Here is a 23,087-nt window from a genome sequence, read left to right on the forward strand (position 1 = left end):
TAGCAGGCCCCAAAAAGAGTACAGTGAAGGTGCATGCTTGATCTCATTTTCCCATTTTAAATTTACCTTCACTTCTTGTCATGTGCCAATTAATAGGTGTTAAAAGTGACAATGGATGTTGTTTTATATCTTCCCACCTTCACACTAATGTCTAGCATCATCCTAATTATTTCTCTAATACGTTGATGTGCTTGCAAACAACACGTTTTTCCAAATGTTAACTACTGTTCCCTGCTGCTGCTCTCAGAATAATTAGTAGAGATAGTGAAAGTTTATATTAAATGTGGGAAGACTGTTGTTATGATTTTTTACGTGGTTGTTTTATTATTATTATGTTGTGTAAATTATGCTTTTAATGTTGTACCCCACCCTGGGATCTTCGGATAAAAGGTGCTAGATAAATTTAATAATAATAATAATAAATTTTACCCCACTTTTCCAGTGCATGTTTACACTCTTCAAATTCCCTCACTATGATACAAAAAGCCATTAACCTACCTTGACTAATCTTGTGTCCTCCCCACTAAACCCACCATCTTTTTCAGTGTCCTCTTCTGCCATTCTCCAGTTTTCTATGGCTACTTGCCACTTCTGTAGATTATTACCATGAGCAGATACAGTGCCGGAAGCAGAGGAACATGGAGGCTTAGAACAGGCATAGGCAAACTCGGCCCTCCAGATGTTTTGGGACTACAACTCCCATCACCCCTGACCACTGGTCCTGTTAGCTAGGGATGATGGGAGTTGTAGTCCCAAAACATCTGGAGGGCCGAGTTTGCCTGTGCCTGGCTTAGAAGAACATGTGATCATTTCATGTATGTGGCTGCAATCTGCCATAGAAATCTTGCTTGTGATGTTTCCTAGCATGCTTCTTCCTGGACAAGAGATACTGAAGCACGCAAGAGTACCCAGCGGGTAATGCACCCCACCTGGGTGTGTATGTGCTGCCCCATCCCACTCAACATTATCAATTGCCCTCTTTCTTCTGTCGCAATGTGTCTGAACGCTGTCTTTCATCTATTAACTGGAGTGTCTCCTTGTTTACCTTTGCAAAGGAAAAAAAAAAGCCAGCCATCTTAAAAGGTTGCTCAGGCAGCAGCCTCCCGAGAATGCAGAATACTGTAAAGGTCCTGCACAATTTTTAATGAGCAGATTTAACTGCCACAGCTAACCTCTTGCCTCGAGGCATCTGTTTTATGCTGTTAATAAGGTCACAACTATCATCAGATTTGAGTTTGGGGACATAGTACTATTGAGCAGAATACAAAACACAGGCACGCATGGCGTGGAAGGAGGAATAGGCGTCCATAAGCAACTGAGGAAGGGGAAAGTAAAACTGACTTGTTTTGAATTCTATATGCGATACTCAAGAGATAGAAAGTGGAGCGAAAATTCCAGGGGCAAAGCCACGGATGAATGGGTTGGCATCTGAAATTGGAACATGTCAGAAGTGAAACTTGATGTTCAACAAATTCTGCGATTACAATAAATTGTGTAAATGGGTGTAAATTACCAGTTGTTCCAATTTGCTATGATGATGATGATTCTTATTATTTATACCCTGCCCATCTGGCTGGGTTTCCCCAGCCAGTCTGGGCGGCGTCCAACAAAATACTAAAATACAGTAATGATAACACCTTGGAAATATTTGGAAATACTTTTGGGAGGAAATTGTGGTTCTTTGTCACATGATTAAGATGGAGGGTTACAAAACTCAGTAGCTTTCATAAATAGTATGATTGCTGAATTTTTTGGGAGTGGGGGGGGGGGTAATCCTTTCCCCACTCATACTTCTTCCCAGACATCCATCTTGCTCAGGATTCTTTAGGTGGATACTCAAAGATATGCAGAACTGAGTGCTCCATTCTGTGTTTTCTATAATCCCAGGGCTGCAGTTTTTAGATATCCTGTCTATATTAATGTGTGATACATGGATATAATAATGGCATCCAGGATGTCACTTGCCCAATAGTACAGAAACAGAAGCTGAACATGAGGTCCGAAAGAGGATTTTTCAAGGAAGACTTTTGATATTTACGCACACCATAATTATTCATTCAGATGACTGAAAAGTTTCCATTTTAAGCTGTAATAAGCTGAATTATAGACCCGTATTAACTGTACTTTTTGAATTTTGACATCATGTTGGCCACGACATGTCACTCAATTTTGTTGGTTAAACGCTTTTGAACACATGACACAATTTATTTCAATAGGGCCTTTGGCTATCAACCATATATTTGGGGCATGGCAATTTTATTGGATTCAAGAGGGGAAAGATCTGAGTGTACATGGCAGCTAAATATCATTTGGAGACAGTGTTATAGCTTCCTCACTTTCTATATATAGACAGAGATTATTGTGCAGATGTTGCTTATGGACAGGAAGTTTGGCCTTCCCCTTCCTACTTGCCGTCGAGGGTGTGTTTGAAGTCAGCTGTACAATGTCCTGCTGGCCTGCTGTGCTTCTCTTTTAATAGCATATGTTTGATATGGAGTCTGCTTGCATTGGCAGGCCTCTTACGTTTGATAGGCTCTATGTGGAGGATGTGGCTTGTCATGACTGTATGAAATGAGGAAAGGAGCTCGGATGAAAAGCAGTCTGTTTTTAATTTTTATTTGAGCAAGACAAAATCCTTATCCTTAACACTAAGGCGTGCTTCACGTATGACATTTCTCTTACCTGGATGCATACTGGTAGGGACAGGGAGGTGGGAAATAAACATTATTTCGGACTGTTGTGACAGCCAGTTGACCAATCAAATATTGTTAGATTCACAGTGAAGCCACAAAAGCCACTGTGAATGTAGCACAGGCATCCCCAAACTCAGCCCTCCAGCTGTTTTGGGACTACAATTCCCATCATCCATGACCACTGGTCCTGTTAGCTAGGGATGATGGGAGTTGTAGTCCCAAAACATCTGGAGGGCCGAGTTTGGGGATGCTTGATGTAGCATATCACTGATCCAAATTCATTTAACTTTTTTTTAAAGTGACATTATTAACTCATTTACTGTTGTAACTATTGTAAGTATCAGATATATTGCTTCGTGCTAATATTATTTATTTATTGCAAGTTACATCAATTATTTAAAAATAGCTGTTCTTTGTTTTACTGGTCGTTTGACCCTAATCCTCTTTTGACCGTTCAAGGTGTCCAATTCTAGCAGATATTGTGTTTCAGAATAGGTCAAGATGTCATGGATAGTCACAGTTGTCTTAGATTTTCAATGCGTATCCTACATGTGGCAAAATGGGTGTATTCACTACCTTCCCAGATATAGGGTACATGTCTTTCCTACATCCATGCAAGGGAAAAACATCCCGACACAGCCATTAATTGGCCCCAGTTAGCTTGCTCAAAGTGAGCAGAATTTTGAACTGCTGGAGAAATGGAAGTTTTCTGTCTCATTCAGTTTTCCTTGTTCGAATAATAATTGCAAAGAAAAAGAAGGCAGAGGTGGCTTTTGTTTTTAAAGACTGCTTAAACAACTTTATTTTGGTGAAAGATTACTCAGAACAGCTATTTAATTTACATATACCTTTATTCCAGTTTTTATCGTATGCTCTCTGCATATGTTAATTATAAGCTGCTCTGTTGTTACAATCAGTGGTGGGGTTTTTTGAGGAAAAATAGGTGCCGGTATGCACCACACACCAACCAACACCCCCGCCACTCACTCCCCCCCCCACCTTTGCCTCTTCCTCCACCTCCTCCATCGCCGCTGCTTCCTGCAGAGGGCACAGCCTCCTGGATGTTCTTTGGTGCAGCCCTTATGATTGCCAAAACTCCTCCCAGGAAGGTGCCTGATGATCATAAAAGTTGCGCCAAAGCAGAGGCGCTTGGGCACGACTCTTGCGATCACCAGAAGGCGCTTTGACGATCATAAGGGCTGTGCCTTCCACAGGAAGCAGCAGTGACAGAGGAGGAGGTCAAGCGGCAAAGGTGAGGAGGGGGTGCGAGCAAGTGGGGGCAAGCGGTGGTAGCAAGATGGTGCCAGTATGCCGTAGTAGTAGTAGTAGTAGTAATTTATTTATACCCTGCCCATCTGGCTGGGTTTCCCCAGCCACTCTGGGCAGCTTCCAACAAAAAATTTAAAATACAGTAAAGCTTCAAACATTAGAAACTTTCCCAAACAGGGTTGCCTTCAGATGTCTTCTAAAAGTCAGATAGTTGTTTATTTCCTTGATATTTGATGGGCGGGCGCCACTACTGAGAAGGCCCTCTGCCTGGTTCCCTCTAACATCACTTCTCGCAGTGAGGGAACCGCCAAAAGGCCCTCGGCGCTGGACCTCGGTGTCCTGAACGAGGGGGGTGGAGGCGCTCCTTCAGGTATACTGGGCCAAAACCGTTGGTACCGATGCGTACCAACAGGAAAAAAAAGCCCTGGTTATAATGAAAGTTAAGCACAACAGAAAAATGGGCCAAATAAATAAATGCAGTGGGAACAGTTGAACTCACACTAATTTCATTTCTTCGTTTTCCATACTCTCTTGGATAGCAAATGTGATAAAACTTAGCAATTCCTATTTGGATTCCTTTTGTACAGGACCAGCGCTGACTGTTTTTCTGCCTCTCCCTTATCAGGTTTCTCTGGATAGCGTTCAATTTGCACAGCCTGAGACTGTGTACAGGATTTTTGGAGAGGTGAGACTGGCACACTTGCGTTCCACACTTGCCCTTCCCTGCTATTTTTAGGGCAGCTGGGGAAGAGGGGCTCACCTCTAAGGCAGTTGTGGTAATTAATGCCTTGCTGAAGGGTTAAATTAAACAACTTTGCTCTTTTTTATTTTTTTAACAAGGTTCCTGAGTGTGGCAGATGTTGATTCATTTCATTGTGGCTTGCAACTTGATTTCGGGATTGAAACTTCCTTAGATGCTATAGTGATGACCTGTGCCAGGAGAAACATGTGGAGTGTGACCCTTTTGTTTCGTCATAGAGCTCTCAGTTCTACCAGCTGTAATGAACCATGGTGCCCCTTTCAGAACTGCTTTGTGAGTGTAGGGCAGGGATACAGTGTGCAGCTTAAGGGTAGGTCTGAGAAAATACTTCTGGAAGATATCTACGCTGCCCCATGGATGATAGTTTGCATAGGCTACCACTGGGATGCATCTTGTCTTCTGCGTTGTTTAACTTCTAGACTGAATCCAACTAAGGGGAAAGCAGAGTAGATTTTTAAAGAATAAAATCTGATTTTTGTTTTTTTTTAATTGCACACAGAAAGTTTCTCTTAAGGGTTTAATGGTTCAATGGCTCCCCATCCCTCATCAGTCAGTGCCCAACAGGTTAGTAATTTCTGCCCCAAGCTTTTGAGACCAGAGCGTAGTGTATAAAAATGGTTTATAAGTATTATAGATAAGTCAACCCTCTCCTATTCACCTAGAAGATCTCTGAACAGTCCTTGCTTTATAGCCCTTTTAGGTTTTCCAGTAGTGTTCCTTTTCTGAAAATAAGGTGAATGATCTGTGCATGCTTTCACAAAAAAGGAAACCAGCATCACTGTGTACTCAGGTACAAAAAGGTAATAAAATTGCTTCCTGTTAATGTTTGTGTTACATAAGCCAGGAGCACGGATTGGTACCGGATGTTCTACCATTAGCTAAATCTTAAAAGGGAAGTGCAAACTGTACAGTTCAAGTTCTAATTGGACCTGTGAAACAGTGGTATAAGAAACTGACCCTAAGCTATATGTGTATGCAAATGAATTTGTATGTACTTTTTGTGTCCTCCTTCCTTCCCATGTCAATTTTTAAATCATATTGATGTAAGCTAGAGCTGCGGTAAATGTTCACATGTTTCAATAATTGGGCAAACAATGGTATTTTCAGGCTCTCTCTCTCCGTGAAATGATCCCCCCAAAAAAAGCTTAAATTATGTGACTTGCAACTTTTTTTAGTTTCTGTTTACTGCTGCTATTTCCTGCTGTTGCTTCAGTACTGTTGGTGCCATCCCCCGCCCCCCCCCATGTCGGCCATTCTAGCCATTTGGTGAGCCATGCATGGACCACGAAGATGCTACAGTTCCACATAGCCAGGCAGATTTGGCTAGTGATGATGGCAGTGAGAGGCAGTAAATTAAGGACAAAGTTCTTGATCATCATTGCCCTTGCTCTCAGTAAACAAAAACATTTGCTCTCTTCTGGAGTAACCTCTGAAAAACTATGAGGTAGAGCTATGTGTGCTTTTTGATGCTGTAACCCGAAATGTGAAAAGCGTCCCTTCCACTTCAGTCATCCTAGTGCATAACATTGCCTTAATTTTGAAATGAAATATGACACTCATGTGTCACATTAAGAAAGGTAATAAAAACTTTTGCATCAAAAGGCCAAAAAAAATGAGGCTTGGAAATGAACATCCAGTATCCTTCCCTATTTCACCTAACCATTATATTGTTAATATAATCACCATATTTAACGGAAGTCAAAGTGAAAGACAGAGAATCTATGATTATGAGAGATCAGAGAACAAAATAATAAAAATCATGATTGAAGACTGAACTAGGCTTATCCTCCCATCTGTCTCATTAAAATACTTAACTGTTCTCTGTGTTTGTCTTCCTGAAAATCAGCTTAGCTTCCTGATTTGTGCAGAAATGTTGAGTTGCATCTGTGACTGCTTACAAATTGATCCAGTCTGTGAATGTGGTTTCCAAGAGATAAATGTCAGAATCACTCTTGGAAACTTTGTTCTTTGTACAACACTCATCCAAGACTCTTTTGCCTTACATTCCAGCTCCTAAATCTGGGCAGTTCTCACTCAGAAGACCTTTTAATGATGATACTAGCAAAATAAATGTTTTAAAAGGCAACACTCCTCCTGACCTTATTTGTTCTTATGTAGCTTGTCAGGTCAGATTTTTTCTAATAACAATAATAACAATAAAAATAATGGTATTATTTATACCCCGCCCATTTGACTGGGTTTCCCCAATCACTCTGGGCAGTTTACAGCATATCTAAAAACATAATAAAAACATCAAGCGTTAAAATCCTTCTGATGCAGGACTGTCTTCAGATGTCTTCTAAAAGTTGTGTAATTCTTTATCTCTTTGACATCTGAAAGGAGGGCGTTCCACAGGGCGGGTGCCACTACCGAGAAGGCCCTCTGCCTGGTTCCCTGTAACTTTGATTTTTGCAGTGAGGGAAAAGAAGAAGCTACAAGACTACAAGAAGAAGCCTCAGACCATTTAAGGGATCATCTCTTGACTTTTCCTCATGTTTTGAGTTACTAATGGTGTGCTTTAGGGACTGGACTCTAATAATTTTCCATTAACCTATAACAGCCTTTAGGAATCTTAGATCTGGGCACTCCACAATTTTAGCAACATCACTGCAATCAGTTTAGGCAGGTGTGTTGCAGATGAATGTGCAAATGGTTTAATTGCCTTGGTGAATGCTTAACTGGAATGGAATGGGGGACTCAAGAGACCGCCATCTTGAAAGTGCTTCTGTGTCAGCTAGTAAACATGAGCCGTGGACTATGGACTCTTCTTCACAACCATAGAGAAAGTTATTATTTAATCAAAAGGCAAAACGGTTGTGGCTTTTTGGCTTTTTCCAATCCTGGACACATTGAAACTGAAAAAGTGACCTTTGCTTCCACCTCTCTTAATTATTTCCACTCAGCTGCTCTACTGGCATGAGTCATCTCCATGTGACAGCAGATATGTGTCTCTATCGTTTGGCTGTCCTAATCTCAGCACCACCTTTTAGTATTGTCACCAAAAGCTTGTACAGAAAGAAGGGATTTATCTTGACTTGCCGAAAGCTTCAGTCAGGACTGGATTCATGGTTCCAGGTTGTTCCAGTGAATACCAAATCCTGCTTGCTTGCTTGCCTCCAGTTCCACTTAGAGTTCCTCTGAGTTAGCAAAGACATGGATCTATATTGACCCTGTTCTCATACAAAAATAATGACTTCATTCTCTTTGCTGGAAACTGGCAGTAAGTATTTCTTTCCATTATTATAAAATGCTTGGATAGAAACATCAACAATGAGCCATGCATCAGACTGCAGACTCCCTTGAGAAATGAAGATACCAAAGACAGATTCCATCTGTGATGATAAATACTTTGGCTACCTGTTTTGAAACACTTCTAAGCCATGTTGGGGCTATAAACTGAAAGTACTGTAGTATGAAACCCAGCCACTGTTAAAGTAAGCCAAAATCTTTCCTTACTGTTCTATTCTCAGTAGGTGAAAGCAACAAAAGCCAAATCCTATGCAAGCATGCTTACTTTTTTTGGCAGGGGGTGGGGGGGATTACTGAAGTCAATAAGATCTCAATCAATCTTTATTGAGTCCAAAGACCAGACAGCAGAATTAATAATAACAACATCAGCACCAAGGGGCGGATGCTGTAGATGAAATCAAAAATTCGCTATAAACTTATTTGCAATATAAATAGCATGCCTTCAGCTAAAATCTATGATCCAGAGTTTAAAGTCTAACCTTTTAACCATTTCCCAAATACAAGAGACCTGCTAGTACATAGGTAGCCAACATGAAGCTCTCTAGATGTTGTTGGACTACAACTTGCATGATCCCTGATCATTCTGGCTCCAGGGACACCTGGAGTTTGTAAACAATATGCGCAATTTGTAAATGAGTCTTTTGACTGAATGAAACACAAATATATGTGGGATTTTCTGTGTGACGGGGGTAAGACTAGATAAATTGTGTGTGCAAGTAACTTCAAATCAGATTAGGACAGCCTCCCCATACCTGGTGCTACTCCTGCTATAGAGTTATAATCCAAAATATCTGTTGGGAAGCAGGTTGAGGAAGGCTGGATTAGGAGATGAAGAAGGAGAAACCTGACCACTGGTCCTGTTAGCTAGGGATGATGGGAGTTGTAGTCCCAAAACATCTGGAGGGCCGAGTTTGCCTATGCCTGGAATCATACAACCAGCAGCAGATACTGGATGTTAAATGAAGCTGGTTTTAAGATGTCAAAGTCATGCTGATCTAGATAAGTGTGTCATTTGGTCTTACACAACTTAGTTATTTGGGAGCATTGGATGAAAATAACAACACCCAAGCCAAGCTTCAGTTGTGGGGGACCAGTTGTGGGGGACCACTAGCACAGTTATTTTGTTGAATCTCGCCCCTTATTTTTTATTACTTTATACACTGCTTATATGCCAACATGGCTTCTAAGCAGTATATAGTCAATTAGAAAATATAAATGATATAAAATAAAATCAATTATAAAATCCATACATCATTAAAATAACATACAATAACAATTCCATCAGAGCATTAAAACATCCTTAATTAAAATTCATAATAAAGGAAGCCAGTCAAAAAGCATGACAACTAAAACAGTTAAAAAACAGCTAAAAACAATAAAATCAGAAGTTCAGGATCAAAGGAATGCTTGCTAAACAGCTGTGACTTCAGGAACTAGTTGCGTGCCAATATTGATGAGACTTCTTGTAATTCAGCTGGGAGGGCATTCTGGAACACTAGTGCCCAAAATGTAAAAGTCCCTTTCTTTGTCACAACAAGTCAATAATGAATTATGGTCAGCACCAGGTTCGAGAAAACTTCCAGAGAAAATATACAGTACCTGGATGAAAATAGGATAGGAAACGGTAAACAATTGTCCCCCAACTATCCCAGGCTTTCTTTGATGTATCTTCAATTTCAGTTAAATGAAGAGAGTTGAAAAAATATTTCCTTTTCACTTACTCCTACAGCCGATTTTTATTTTAGAAAACAGTGACAGCATGAAATGGGTCTCATCAAAGGACTTCCCTGCATACCACAAAATTGCTTGCATTTTGTAGTTCCTGGATTGTTGCCAAGTTTTTTGTCAAGTTCTGAAACCAGGCACAAGACGGTTGGTTGCCTCCTAAGCCTCATCATTCCATCTTGTGTCTTCTAAGTCTCCATCTACATATGTTGGATCACACAGCTATAGGGATTTCAGTAGGACACAAGCAAGATCTTCGAAGGCAGGGAGGTGGCTATATACAGGTTATAATGCAGGTTACAATACAGGCTATATTAGATACATTCTAAGAGGATCTGAAATACGAGTATTGGTATTTCCCTTCTTCTTGTCTATGGCCAGAGATCTGGCCTGCACTGGTTGAGAGGCCAGAACCACTAATCCCAATTGTAGAGCTTTCTAGAATGTCCTGTTGGTAGTTGAAACGAGTTTTCCAGATGTGGTGAAAGTAGCAACGGAGCAAAGAAGGAAATACTTTCTTCCCTTTGGCAATCTGGTAACTCCTTCCGGCTCTCCCTGAATTCCCCTGTGTGGGTTCTAATGGGACTGCTGACTGATGAAGTAGACTTGTCAGTGAAAATGGCAAACCCAGTTTTTCTCAAAGGGTGTGTGGCAGGAGAGAATGGCAAATGTGTTAGGAATCAAAGGCAATCAGTGACACATTTAAACATTTCAGTGCAGTATAGTATTGAAATCTCTCTTTTTAAAATATTTGCAGAATATGGATAGATGTCTTTTCAAAATCAAGCACCGCTAGGAGTTCTTTCCTTTTGTTTTCCAATGCATTCCTTATCAATAGAAAATTTGGTATGGTGCAAGCAAGCAAATTTTAATTCTTAAAATGTGGCCTAGAGAAAGAAGTTTGAGAATCGCTAAGCATTCTGAGATGGCAGCTGGTATATTAATCATGCCTTGGTTAATGAATGTTTTGACCAGAAATGTGGTAACCATTCTTCCTGACCGCTTCACTTAGAAAGTACCAGTTGCCAGGCTCAGTTTTTCAGTAGATAGCGGTTACTGAGCACTTGATAGGAGCTCATCATTTTCTCCTAAGTTATGGTTTCTCTGAGGGATGGTGATTCATTGTGATAGATTAGAGTGAGCCTATTGATTAACTTTAAACTAATATTGCTTGGCTAATAGTCCATTGAAGTTATGTAATCGAGTGAACAATTCATATAATATGTTTGTTGAGGGTGCACAATGAGATGGTTATATTGAATATTCCAGTCCTGCCGTAGATGCTCAGATAATATAGCTCCCCAGAGAAGAAAGTATACCAAGCGATTCTTCTGCATATCCCACTTACATCCAAATCCCACCCCCTTGGTTATGTTTGAAGGTTCCTGAATATCAAGTCAAGAGTAGTCATAGTACCAGGTGACCTAGACTGTTGTCAGTCTTAAAACTCCTCCGGGGGTGTCTTGCAGCCACTCTCAGATTAACCCCCCCCCCTCATTTGGGTTGTGGCTGCCTCCGCAAGTGAAGCTGTTTTGTCTAGAACAATCTATTAAACAAACTATTTTGATAATTTCTTAGTGTACAATGGTAGTGGCAGCAGTTGCCTGTCTACATCCACTCAGAGATTAAATTTAGTTGGCCTGAAAAGATTGTGAAAGGCAACAAATTCTTGCTTCTAAAAGCGGTTACACCAAAGCACACATGGGAATACATAATTTATTTCTATATAAGCTTGTATCAATTAAGTGATTGATTTAATAAGGTAGCTTTTAAAAGAAAACCTATTAATATTAATGCAAATGTAATCTTGTCTAAGGCTTTGCCGCCAGGCTTGCTTAACAAAGTCATATGGACCAATTTTCATGCATCATTGTGTGATGCTGAGTAATCCAGACTAAACCGCAGTGAATATGGATGAGACAACAGTGAATCACTATTAGAATACATGGAAGGAAAACCAGCAGCAATATGCCAGTTTTATTTCTCTTCCGTTTTTGATTTTCTTTTTCTCACTGACTCTGATGAATTGAATTGACTTTTGTGCGAACTTTTCCTTTTCCTTTTTCTTTAACATAGAACCAATAGAACCAACAAATAAAAATATTTTCTTAAAAGCTAGAAAAGAATCTTTAATCTTTATTAAACATTTTAAAACTTCCCTATATAGGGCTGCCCTCCTTGGCTCAGGGGTCGCATAACTCCATACCCTCCGACATTCCTCCAAAGGAAAAGCAGGACATTCCGGGACAGCTTCTGTAAATCTGTGACTCTCTCTGGAAAATAGGGACACTTGGAGGATCTGAGTTAGTATTAGTAGGAGTGTGACATTTGTCGCTATCCTGTAAATAGCCCTGAATTGATTGCTGGTGGGAAGAACCAAGTGATCCCCCCTTTAGGATACAAAATTCAATACAGTGGTACCTCGGGTTAAGTACTTAATTCGTTCCGGAGGTCCGTTCCTAACTTGAAACTGTTCTTAACCTGAAGCACCACTTTAGCTAATGGTGCCTCCTGCTGCCACTGTGCCGCTGCTGCACGATTTCTGTTCTCATCCTGAAGCAAAGTTCTTAACCCGAGGTACTATTTCTGGGTTAGGGGAGTCTGTAACCCGAAGTGTATGTAACCTGAAGCGTATGTAACCCAAGGTACCACTGTAATGTGCACTCGCACACACAAATGAACTAGTAAGGATTGTTACAATATCATTGGCAATGCTGATTTATCCTGTTCTTTTTCAGAGTAGGCTATGGCACTGCCTAGTCCGCCCTCTCAGCGTTCTGCAAACAGAAGGCCCCACATTCAGTGGGATCTCAGATATTTCTTCCAGCAAGGCTGTTTTCTGTGCCCATTTTCTGGTGGGAGAGGGAAACCAAATATAATGTGTGGCCTTGCTTGAAGAGAGTATCTTGGAGGCTTCAACAGCATCACTATGCAACTGATAAAAAAGCGATAGCTTAAGAATCTGTGATGGATTGGTCTGTTTTTATTAGTCTGCCAAACTGCATCATTCTTTCAAATAACCAAACTCTTTTTTTATTATTATTCTGCAAGGTTTGCCAAGGGCCTGTCAGCCTTTCCATTTGAAACCCCATATTTTCTGGGGTTTGTGAGCACATTGTTTCAATCTGGTCTGAAACTTGGCTTGTGCCTATTAGCAGATATGTTTTCTTAGCAAATTTAATATGGTAAGCTGTTCCTGAACTTGTTGAGGTGGCCGTTTTTCTTTTACTTAACTAGATATGGGTATTACTTTCCAGTCTACTGACTCCAATTAGATTTATGAAAACAAAAACCCTGCTCACTTTAAAAATATGCACATTCCCATGTTTCGCTTGCCACAAGATCTGGCCTCAAGAGTGGTCTGCTTCTTTACTTTGGTCAGTGATTGACTAAACACCACCTACCTCCCCTCGCTTAACTCCTCCTTTGTGCATATTTTCCTTTAGTGTATTTGCAGGGTTCTTCGTTTCAGCTGCTCTTTCCTTTCCTTTCCTTCATTCAATTCATATGCATCACTGGAAGAATTGCTGCATTGAGTCCTCATGGATTTGGCATTACTTCTAAGTACTATTCTGGATCTGAAGACAGGGATGGTAACAACAACTATAGATTAAATTGTTCAAGGGCTGAACTATATCCAGTCCCTGTTGCTTTGAAGCCTTCATCTTGATGCATCCTATTTTTATAATCAAGACTCTTGTGGGTGTCAGTTTAGTTCTACTTGATCTTATGTGGAAACTAAAGGTACTTTCACGGTCTATTTTTAATTCATGGTTACAACATGAGAGGCAGAAGTACAATTTGCCCGGCACTTAATTGGTGGGATTTTTTTTGCTGTTTTTTCTTCTTTTTGTCACTTCCTGAAAGTCTGCAGCTGAGATCTGAAACCCAGGAACTGAAAATTAGCACCACAAGCTGTCTCTTAATCACAAGAGAGAAGGATCTGTATCTGGGTGCCAACTGTGCTTCACTATAAACACAGAGTTGATGTGAGATGATGTAGAATTGAGTCTGAATGGTACCTGTTCAAGAAGAAGGTTTGCCACCGCTTGGATGGTAATCTTAACAAGTAGGAGCATGTGCACCGAAGTAAGTGTAAGGTGAGGTAGCTGAACGTGAAAGGTGGAAAATGAATGTGTTTAAAAAGCGCTCTGGTCCCCCTGCACTTTTTCAAAGATCTGTGTCGGTGCAGGATGGTGATTCTACAAAGGTAAGAGCTAGTTTGAAGGACTACCATTGGTGCTATCAAGTGAAAAGCAAGAGGACTTTGGAAGAAGCAGATTCGGATTTAGGGAAGCTGCTTGGAACTTACCGATGGCAGACTCATCCCAGACTTCTGTGGAAAGTGGCCAAGAGGCCAGATGCAGCAAGGACTGCCGAAGAGCCTTTGACAGTGTCCACGTTGATCGCTGACAGTCACCAAGAAGACCCAGAAGAGAAGGCTGTCATGCCAGCAACAAGGCCATTTCGGGTTCCTTTCTGCAGATCTTTATCTGAACCTGCCCCGCACTGGAAAGAAAGGAGCACAAAGCCACTTCTGCAACCAGAGTGTGAGGAGCAGGACAGTTATTTTGTCCGTGGCTTCTTTTCTACAATCTCCAGCAGCTTTTCTAAGGTGCTGAATCGGAAGGGGGAACAGAATGCTGCTGTGACAAATGAGGGAGTGGAGAGTAGTCAGATGGATTTGACTGAAGGTATTATTTTTCTACTTTCCCTAATGTTCTGTAAGGGTGAGTGAATTACTTGCTTCATAGTGTGCAGTGTCTTGTCCCCGTCCCCGTCCCCCGAAATAGCCAAGGTTTTTCTGCATTTCCATTGGTCATTTTGTGAAAATAAATAGTATGAAGAAGCTGATTTGTGTTCTCTGATTTGGGGGAGGGGGGCAGCTAGCCAATGTATTAGCTTATCAGTAGCTGTTTAGTGTTGACTTGTTTGTGTAGCACAGGCAATAACCCTTTTGCACAGATTCAAAGCATGCACGACTGTGCGTGCATACATTGCCACAAACCCAGATGTGGCAGGAAAAGGGGGTGGGGATGTTAACGTGCTTCTACGTACTCTGCCATCACACACAATAACCTGGAACCCCACCCCCACCCAAACCAAGGGTTGCATGTACAGTATATACTGAATAAACCAAGTAATACAATTTAATGGAGTCATACCATCTAGTTGTGTAGTAAGAAGGTGAGTTTGTAAGTATCCCAGTTTGTTATTAATCAGCATAAACATGGTTGTTTAGATTGATGGATTTTTACCTGGGTGTTAAGCTGTTACAGCAAAGGTGATTGGTTCAAATGCTTGTCAGGAGTTCTTCAACCTTTTTAGTGCATAGCTGTCAACCGTCCCTTATTTGGCGGGAAACTCCCTTATCCCAGCGCCATTTCCCACTGCTGTCCTGGATTGATGATGTCCCTTAAATTTCCCAGGTTTCATGCTCGCCCGGCTCGGGAGGGAAGCAGCAGCTCAGGGTCCTCTGCCACGAGAGAGAGAGAGCGCGCACGAGCTGCCACGTCCCCGTCTCTCCCTTTTTCCCCTCAAGGGCGTGTCGTGAGGAGACAGGTGGCGGTGGGCGGGCAGGCAGCCCCCCTCTTGCAATACTTCCGCTGCACTGCCAAGGGAAGCCGGAGGCGGCAGCGGCGGCTGAGGAGGCGGCCTGAGGGAGGAGGAAGAGGAGGGGATGGGGAGGGACGCAGAAGGGCGTCGCTTCAATGGCTGCCGCGGCGCCACAACCGCCTCATGCCAGGCTCGCAGGCGGTGTGGGCGAGACTCTCCCTCCCTCCCTCCCTCTCTCTTGGGCTGGGAAGGGCTGATGGAACTCCTCGCACCAGGACGACGGCAGCCCCGACGTGCTGCTTAGCATACCCTCCAACCAGTGCAGCATCTTAATGTAGTGATTTGCTCCTCTGCATCCCTTTCAGAACTCTATTTTTATAAATCATTTGTCCATTCATAGTTCAAATTTTTACAGCAAGTTTTCTGTCAATCCTACCAACGTATGTAACTCTTTACAATAGCTGTTCAAATAAATTATAAACTTTCCCCATTCTTTATTAAAGAGGTCCTCTTCCTGGTTTCTAATTCTGCCTGTAAGCTCTCGATGTCGTTCATCAGTTTTGTCTGCCCCTCTTCTTCGGTCGGAGTTGTAGACCCTTAGGATCATCTAGTCCAACCCCCTGCAAAATACAGTCAGTGGCAGCCAAAGCAAATCTGTAAGTTGACAGCTATGTTTTAGTGTTTTCTGTCACATTTTGCTACTGCCACTATGGGGGCAACACTGATGGAAAGGTTTCTGCCATGATTCAGCAAAACTACAGGCCCAGCTTAGGGAGAGCCATATATATGTACAGTTAAAGATTTTCTTGAGCTTTCTGCTATCCTGTAGCTACTTGGGCTGCAAAGGAGGCAAGATACATTTCAGTTTAAAATGTTCAGTTGAGAAGAAAGCCGTCTCATTCAAACTGCAAAGAAACAATTCTTAAGCGTTTCTATCTGTTTTCATTGAGGACTTGCGCCATCAGGAACAACCAGTAGCCCTTAGATCATGGCTGGGTTAGGTCCATGGCCCAGTAAACATGCTGCTCTCACTTTGTAAAGCACAATAGCCAACCAGGTGATACACAACAAAATAAGGAGTTAGTGGGTGCAGCAGCTTATAGCACCTCTTAAAGTGGTGGGATTTTTAATTTTTCACAATATTTTCAGTTACTATTCTTTCCACATATCTCACTTAATTTTGCTTTTATAGAACGACATGGTATTGTTTGGAGTTGATGTGTATGCTTATCTCAGACCGTTAAAAAATGAAAAAACAGGAATCATAGTTGAGTGTGATAGCTATCTGCACAAGAGTATTAGAGCACAGTGTGCTAAAGGAGAGCAGATGCCTGGCATTTGTAATGACACGATGACATTTAAAGCTTGCTACTGGGAAGCCAAAGGCACAGAGGAAAATAATGCTGTCTTTAAATTGCACACTAGGCGCTGAAACTGAACCAGTTCATCATGTGAGATTTATGGCTTTGTAATCAGTCAGCTAAACTGATGCATGCTAAGATGCCAAGCGGAGGAAAGTTGTAAAGGTTTGGCCAGTTGGGATTGCGGTCAGCAAGCATTCTAATCCCCAACTCTGGATTTCAGATAAATCTTCTCCACTGGTAATTTTAAAAAGGTTCCTTAAAAAGAGAATCAATCTAATTTGAACTGTTACTGATTCAACTGTGAAAAATGGTTGTAAGGTCTTCCATTTAAAAATCCCTGAATACTTTTGATTATCTCATTAAATTGTTGGAAACATCTGGAAACCATTGAGTCCATTGCTGGACTGGTCCTCTGCAATCAAAAGTCCTCTGATTATTATGAGCAGCTATGCTGACATGGGCATTTAAAACCTCTTAATCACAGTCTAGTGTGCTCTTGTATTGGGTAACCCTACAATTACTAGAAATAAAACAGTAACCATCAAAACTAGACACTTAAGCTGCACTTGAAAGTGCTTCTTTTTGGCTATTTGTTCTCTGCAAAACATTATAACGCCCTCCCATCAGATGTCAAAGAAATAAACAACTATATGACATTTAGAAGACATCTGGAGGCAGCCCTGACTGATGTTTTAATGTATTTTTAATCTTTTGTTGGAAGCTGCCCAGAGTGGCTGGGGAAACCCAGCCAGATGGGCGTGGTAGAAATAATAAATTATAATTATAAATATTGCTAGAACTTGCTAAATAATTTTCTGAATTCTGAGTGCAGAAGGGGTTTTTGAAATTAAAACTTTTAGAATAAAACAAGCAAGATTTAATAGCAAAACCATGGGGGAGGGGAGAATGCTGGCAAAAGGAGTATGATGGATTGCCAAGGTATCATTAACTGATGTTGGTTTTGTTTTAATTTGTTTAAACTTTTTTGTAATCTGTCCCGGGAACCTGTTGAAGGGCACAGTAGAAATCAAACATACCTGTATGATAGGAGATAAATATATGTGTACAGTGCCATTTGCTGTCAGGCAGAAACTTTTGTATAAGGCAGCCAGGTTTGTAAGAATTGGTTCACTATTTGCAACAAGTTGTTCACTCAGAGATAAATACTGCTATCTGATCCCCATTGATATATAGAGGGAAGGAGGTTGCAGACCAAGCCTCTTCTTGGCTGTCATGAGGCCTTGAAGAAGCTAATCCCAGTGACCATCTGACAGGCCCCATATGACAGTATGTGAACATCTGTAAAATTCAGTTCTATTCAGAAACCAAAGGCGGTGAAGTGCAGACCTCTGCCCCCCAAAGAGGCATTTATAGGGGAGCTCCACATCATTTGCACTGGAGATCCTTGTCCATTGTACACAGCTGCCCAAGTAGGCTGTTGTTAGGAGCCGGAGTCAGGAGTAAATCAGAAATAAATGAAAAAGACCACCAGCGTAAGTGAACTAAACTCTTTATTCAAAGAAACCAAAACAGAGCAGGCCTAGTGATTCCACCAACTCTTCTCAATAGGTCTTGCTCCAATGAGGCAGTTGAGAGGACTCAAGTCCCCACCTCCCCACCACTCTCTAAGGCTCCTCCCTTGGTTCCTTGCCTAGCAATCTAAGGCTTCGCCATCTTGTCTCTTGTTGCTCTGCCCTCTTCCAGGGGGAGAGGGGAGCTGGTTGCAGCAGGAGGAGGAGACTCGTTTCATTTCTCAGCAGCCTTCTTCATCTGTCTCCTGGCCCCCCTCCTCTCCTCTCTGTTGCAGCCTCTTCCTGCCCATTAAATCCTGTTGTCTGTTCAACTATCTGACACTTCCTCCTCCCAGTCTGCCCCCCCTTCTCCCTCTGACCACACTCTTCATTGTCCCACCACCAGTCCCCTGGCTCTGAGCCGTCTTCCCCTGGGGAGAAGATGGGGTTCCCCCAGCTCTTGCCTCCCACCAGTCCTCTGCACCAAGCCAGTTCATGACAGCTGTCTACACAGTATTTCAGTGTAATGTGAGGAGTTTCCAGTGGATCCTAGCGTAGAGATCCAGTATTTGACAAACTGCAGAATTCAGATGTCGAGCTCTAAAAGGTTTAAAAACAAAAATGTGATAGCTGGGACGCTGAAACCTAAGTGCTGAGCAACAAGGAGAAAGGAGGGCTATTGCATTTGTGGATCTCCTGGAACAGTGGTTCCCAATTAGCAGACCCCCTCTTTTTCAAAAGCCAAGCCATGGACCCTCTACTTTTGAATTTTTTGATATCTCTACGGTAGTTTGTGTCCTCTACTGGATCTTTACGCTAGGACCTGCCTAAAGCTGTGCAAGTTGGGCAGGCAGCACTGAAAACACCTACTGCCCCAGCTAGGCAGGCTCCAGTTGCTAGGGCAGCGCTATAAAGCCTGCCTGCCCTGGGTGCCTCCCCATTCACCGAAGGAAAGACACTAAAGGGAGCCATCCCTTTGGGGGGTGGAGCAAGGGCATGGGCCATCCCATTAAAAAATTACTGTTTAAATCGGAATGGGGCTTTTAACCCCATTGGGTGGGTGTTGTTTATTTGTGTGGAGGGGCACCAGTTGGGGACCACTGTCCTGGAGGCATTTTATCAACTGCTGTTGGCAATGCATTGCTGGGCTACATGGATCCTTTGATGGATCCACCAAAGCTGCTTTTATGGTTTGCACAGAGAATGTGTAATAGCGGATGGAGGCGGCATGCCTTGTGTGTATGTGCTCCTCTGATATGGAAGTGGTGCAAAACATTGTGTAGTTTTGCCTTGTGTAAGGTGGCAGCCGCCCACCCACTCTTCAGAAGCGGTGTGATTGAACAGCTGCTAAAACTACCATAAATTGGTTTTATGTGGTCTTAGGAAATACGGCTTCCAGATTCAAAAAGGGAATATTGGGATTCAGCCTGTTTTGGAATGCTGGGATCCAGCCTATTTTATTTTATTTTATGTTCCTAATTGCTGAGAAATACATTCTATATCATCACATGTTTAGATATATATATATATATAATAGTGTTATCCCATCATTGCTTTGTCAAGGTCCTATCTAATCTAAAAGCTGTAAAAGAAAGGGGATAGCATTCAGCAAGCAGGTTCATTTACACAGGTACATTTTATATTATAGCTTGGTTGGTAGAGCGTGAGACTCTTCATTTCTGGGTCATGTATTCAAGCCCCATGCTGGACAAAAGATTCCTGCATTGTTGGGGGTTGGACTAGATGACCCTTGGATCCCTTCCACCTCTACCATTCTATGATTCTATTTTGTTAACCCATCTGTTAGAATCATAGAATTGTAGAGTCGGAAGGGACCTCAAGGGTCATCTCGTTCAATCCACTGCAACTATTGGAGAAAGGGGTGGCCTGGAGATCAGCGGGTGGCTGTCACCCTCTTGTCATGGTCGGATCACTTCCTTGTGAAGTTTTGACTTATAGCTCTGATCCTCTTCTGCAGGGGTGGTGGACAGATTAAGATGATGTGCCCACAGAGACTAATGGAATCCAGTGAATTCTGAATGCCCTGGAGGAGTTTTCAGTAGACAAAGCAGATGACTCTGTTGAAGGCATTGCCATGCTGTGTGAACAGCTCTGGACATCATTGCCCCTGAGTGTCACCTCTGGCATCGTGGAGCCTATTTTGAACTTTGGTGCACCAGGCAACTAAGGCCAGACAGCTGGCACGCCAGTGGCAATTATATGAAACCATGGATTAATATCCTGGCTGGTTCCGGAGCCGTTAGCCATAGTTTCCTGTTTTGGATGAATCAGGAAACTGTAATTAATGGAAGATTTCCTGTTTTGTTTGCAGTGGCTACAGAGGGGATGTACTTCAAAGGGGCTGCCATTCTCATTGAGACCCTATAGAAATGAGTGACATTCCTGGAAAGTTGCTTCCCACATCCTGTAGGAGTGTTCCATCATGTTACTCCTACCTGCAGTCCGAAGTGATACAGCCCAGATACAGGTATCAGGTTGCCTCCTCAACAAGATCTAGACAGAAATGGTGACAGAATGTGTAAAGCTGTAAGGCAACTCGGGAACTAACTGATCCTCATTTCATAAAGGGAGAGAACATTTTGAAGTACTTTTGAAAGAGCTTGTTTCAGTAAACACGTTCTGAAACCACAAGCCCCTATAAGAAGCTGTAGTGGTCGCCTCAATAGAAACAGGATGAGGAACGAGACAAGCAGGGACAGCTTGGGGTCTGTTCCTCTGTCTGCCTCACTCGGATCTCTATTTTGGTTTTTTTAAGAATGCCATTGAAACCAGAAAAAGTTCCAAAATGCATGCTACTTTTTTAAAAAATCGTTATTTCATTCTCTTTTAAATTCCAGGTAATGTTTTCAACTCTTTCAACAGAATTAATATTTTAATCCTGCCAGGATCATGGGAAACTGGAAACAAATAAGGTTATATCATACACAGATTCCTCTTGGCTACAACAAGGCAATTTCTCTATCAGTAATGTGATGATGGCATTTCCTGGAGAATGTTTTCCTCCTGCTGCTTCCTCAGGACAAAGCAAAAACAAAATTATGAAGACTTTAAAATCATTCAACGTCAGCTAGGCCATTTAATCAGTGTATGCTGTCTCGCTTGACCTTAGCTGGACAGAGGGTTGCTGTGGCAGGCAGTCTTGCTTTCCTGGAGTTCTATTTACAGATTTCTATAAAGCCAACATACTATTTTTAAGGCAATCTGGCAACTGTACTCTCAGCTTGTCACCACCTGGGTATATTTCAGTGGGGAATCTTCAGACTCACTTTGTGACATCATTGTACACTTGCATTATTTTAGATTTTTGTATGTTCGTAGTCAAAAGAGGCTATGATACAAATTTTACCATGTAGTTTTGATGCTTTTAAGCTGCTTTGTTTGTACTCCACACTCAATATTTTGTTCTGTAACTCAGAAAGTTGTAAAATGCTGCTGTGTAAATTGTAGTTACTAAATCTGGTTGTAACTGGAACCCTTTTCTCTGCTCAGAGAAACCCTTTTGCAACCCTTACTAGAATACTGTATGCATAAGAACCAAGACCTTCCATGTACATTCAAAGCTTTCTTTTTAACTAAAATGGCTTTATTAAGGAAGCTTCAGTTTCCTCTTAACACTTGGGATGAGCCGTAGAACTGACCACCATGAACTCAAATGTCAAGAGGAGAGAAATTATGCTGTCTAGTGGATGAACAGTTGCCGCCTGGGGGATGGGCATTTAGATGTGTTGCCATTTCTACCACGGACTCCTTGCCTGGTCTTGGATAAATTACAGCAGCTCTGACTTAGCTCTCCATAAAATAGTTGTGAATATGAACACAGATTGCCTGATTCAGCAAAGAGGACCCTTTCTTTGGGAAACAGGATTATACAGGCATAATGATGCAGATTCATACTATGGTGCTTATTTGAATCTAATTGAATAGGCTCTCTGTCATTTTTTGCACCGTGGGTGAAAACATGTATACCTAACCAGAGCCATTAGATTTTGTATAGGCATACCTGAACCCAATTGGAGATGGCCAGGTCAGAGCTAAAGTAGAGGTACCCATAGTAGGTCGGACAGGTAAGGAGATGACAGACACACACACACACACAGAGAGAGAGAGAGAGAGAGAGAGAGAGAGAGAGAGAGAGAGAGAGAACTCTATGTCTAATTACATTATGCTTAGAAATTGGGCTGGCTATCTCTCCTGCTCAACTAAACACATTTGCTGACCAGTGTATTCCTGCACTCAAGCATACTGGAATCTAGTTTGTTGATCGTGGATTTACTTACTTGCATTTACATATGGAAATCCATTACAAATGAAATTAAAACTAATTTTAACACTTTACTATAGCTTAGAAGAGAAGTGTGGTTGCCTAGGCACTATGTTAAGAATTATTAAGGACGGAACACTTTTTGAAATTACTTTTCAATTAAGCCCTTCTAGGCTCTGGGTGGTTAGGATGTTTTGCTCTGAGGAGCTCCAACTACTTGCCCAGATCCATTTTAGCACTCAGTGATTACATGGCAGGGTGTGCAGGGGTGGGCAGCTAGTATTAACACACTTAATGCTTTTACTGAAAAGAACAGCAGTGAAATAACTAGCAATTACCGATACTAAAAATAATCAGAGGTATATTGAGAAATGTCAAAAAATCCACCCACACTTGTTATCCCCTTGCTGGAATTATATTTGTGATTCTTTTTTTCCTCTGGTGAGGGGGAGTAGACTGCATTCTATCTATATCAGAAAAGCTTTTGAATGCTGTGGTATTTCAAAGTTGGGCTGATTTTATGACTCTGTGAAGATCTACATTTGTGTTCTTAAGCGGGGGAGGAAAAAGAGAGAAGACAGAGAAATGTGGCCATCTAGCTCCAGACTTCTGACTAAGGTGCCCTCTCCCTTCCCCAACTGCCACTGCTGGTCTCTCTGAGGACCCTGAGGAGAGCTC

The 23,087-nt window shown here is 41.9% G+C and overlaps 1 protein-coding gene and 1 long non-coding RNA gene across 12 annotated transcripts in view; both read left to right on the forward strand.

The window, feature by feature from the left end:
* The window catches only part of RASAL2 (RAS protein activator like 2), a 221,868-nt gene that overhangs the window by 52,604 nt on the left and 146,177 nt on the right, over positions 1-23,087 (forward strand). For 7 of the 11 annotated variants that reach the window (XR_014549872.1, XR_014549873.1, XM_083621536.1 and 4 more), the window contains exon 1: positions 13,146-14,390. The exons of the other annotated variants lie outside the window; for them this stretch is intronic. Coding sequence is in view for 5 of the 7 variants with exons in the window: in XM_083621536.1 (XP_083477662.1) it covers positions 13,826-14,390 (565 nt within the window). In the remaining 2 variants the exon portion in view is untranslated. Of the gene's footprint in view, positions 1-13,145; positions 14,391-23,087 lie in introns of those variants that run through there. 11 annotated transcript variants of the gene reach the window in all.
* LOC310765980 lies at positions 19,711-21,738 on the forward strand. The gene is made up of 2 exons (XR_014549895.1): positions 19,711-19,757; positions 20,986-21,738. It is a non-coding gene; the product is annotated as an uncharacterized lncRNA (long non-coding RNA).

This window comes from Podarcis filfolensis (assembly GCF_964270895.1).
Source record: "Podarcis filfolensis genome assembly, chromosome: 6".
Lineage (NCBI taxonomy): Eukaryota > Metazoa > Chordata > Lepidosauria > Squamata > Lacertidae > Podarcis > Podarcis filfolensis.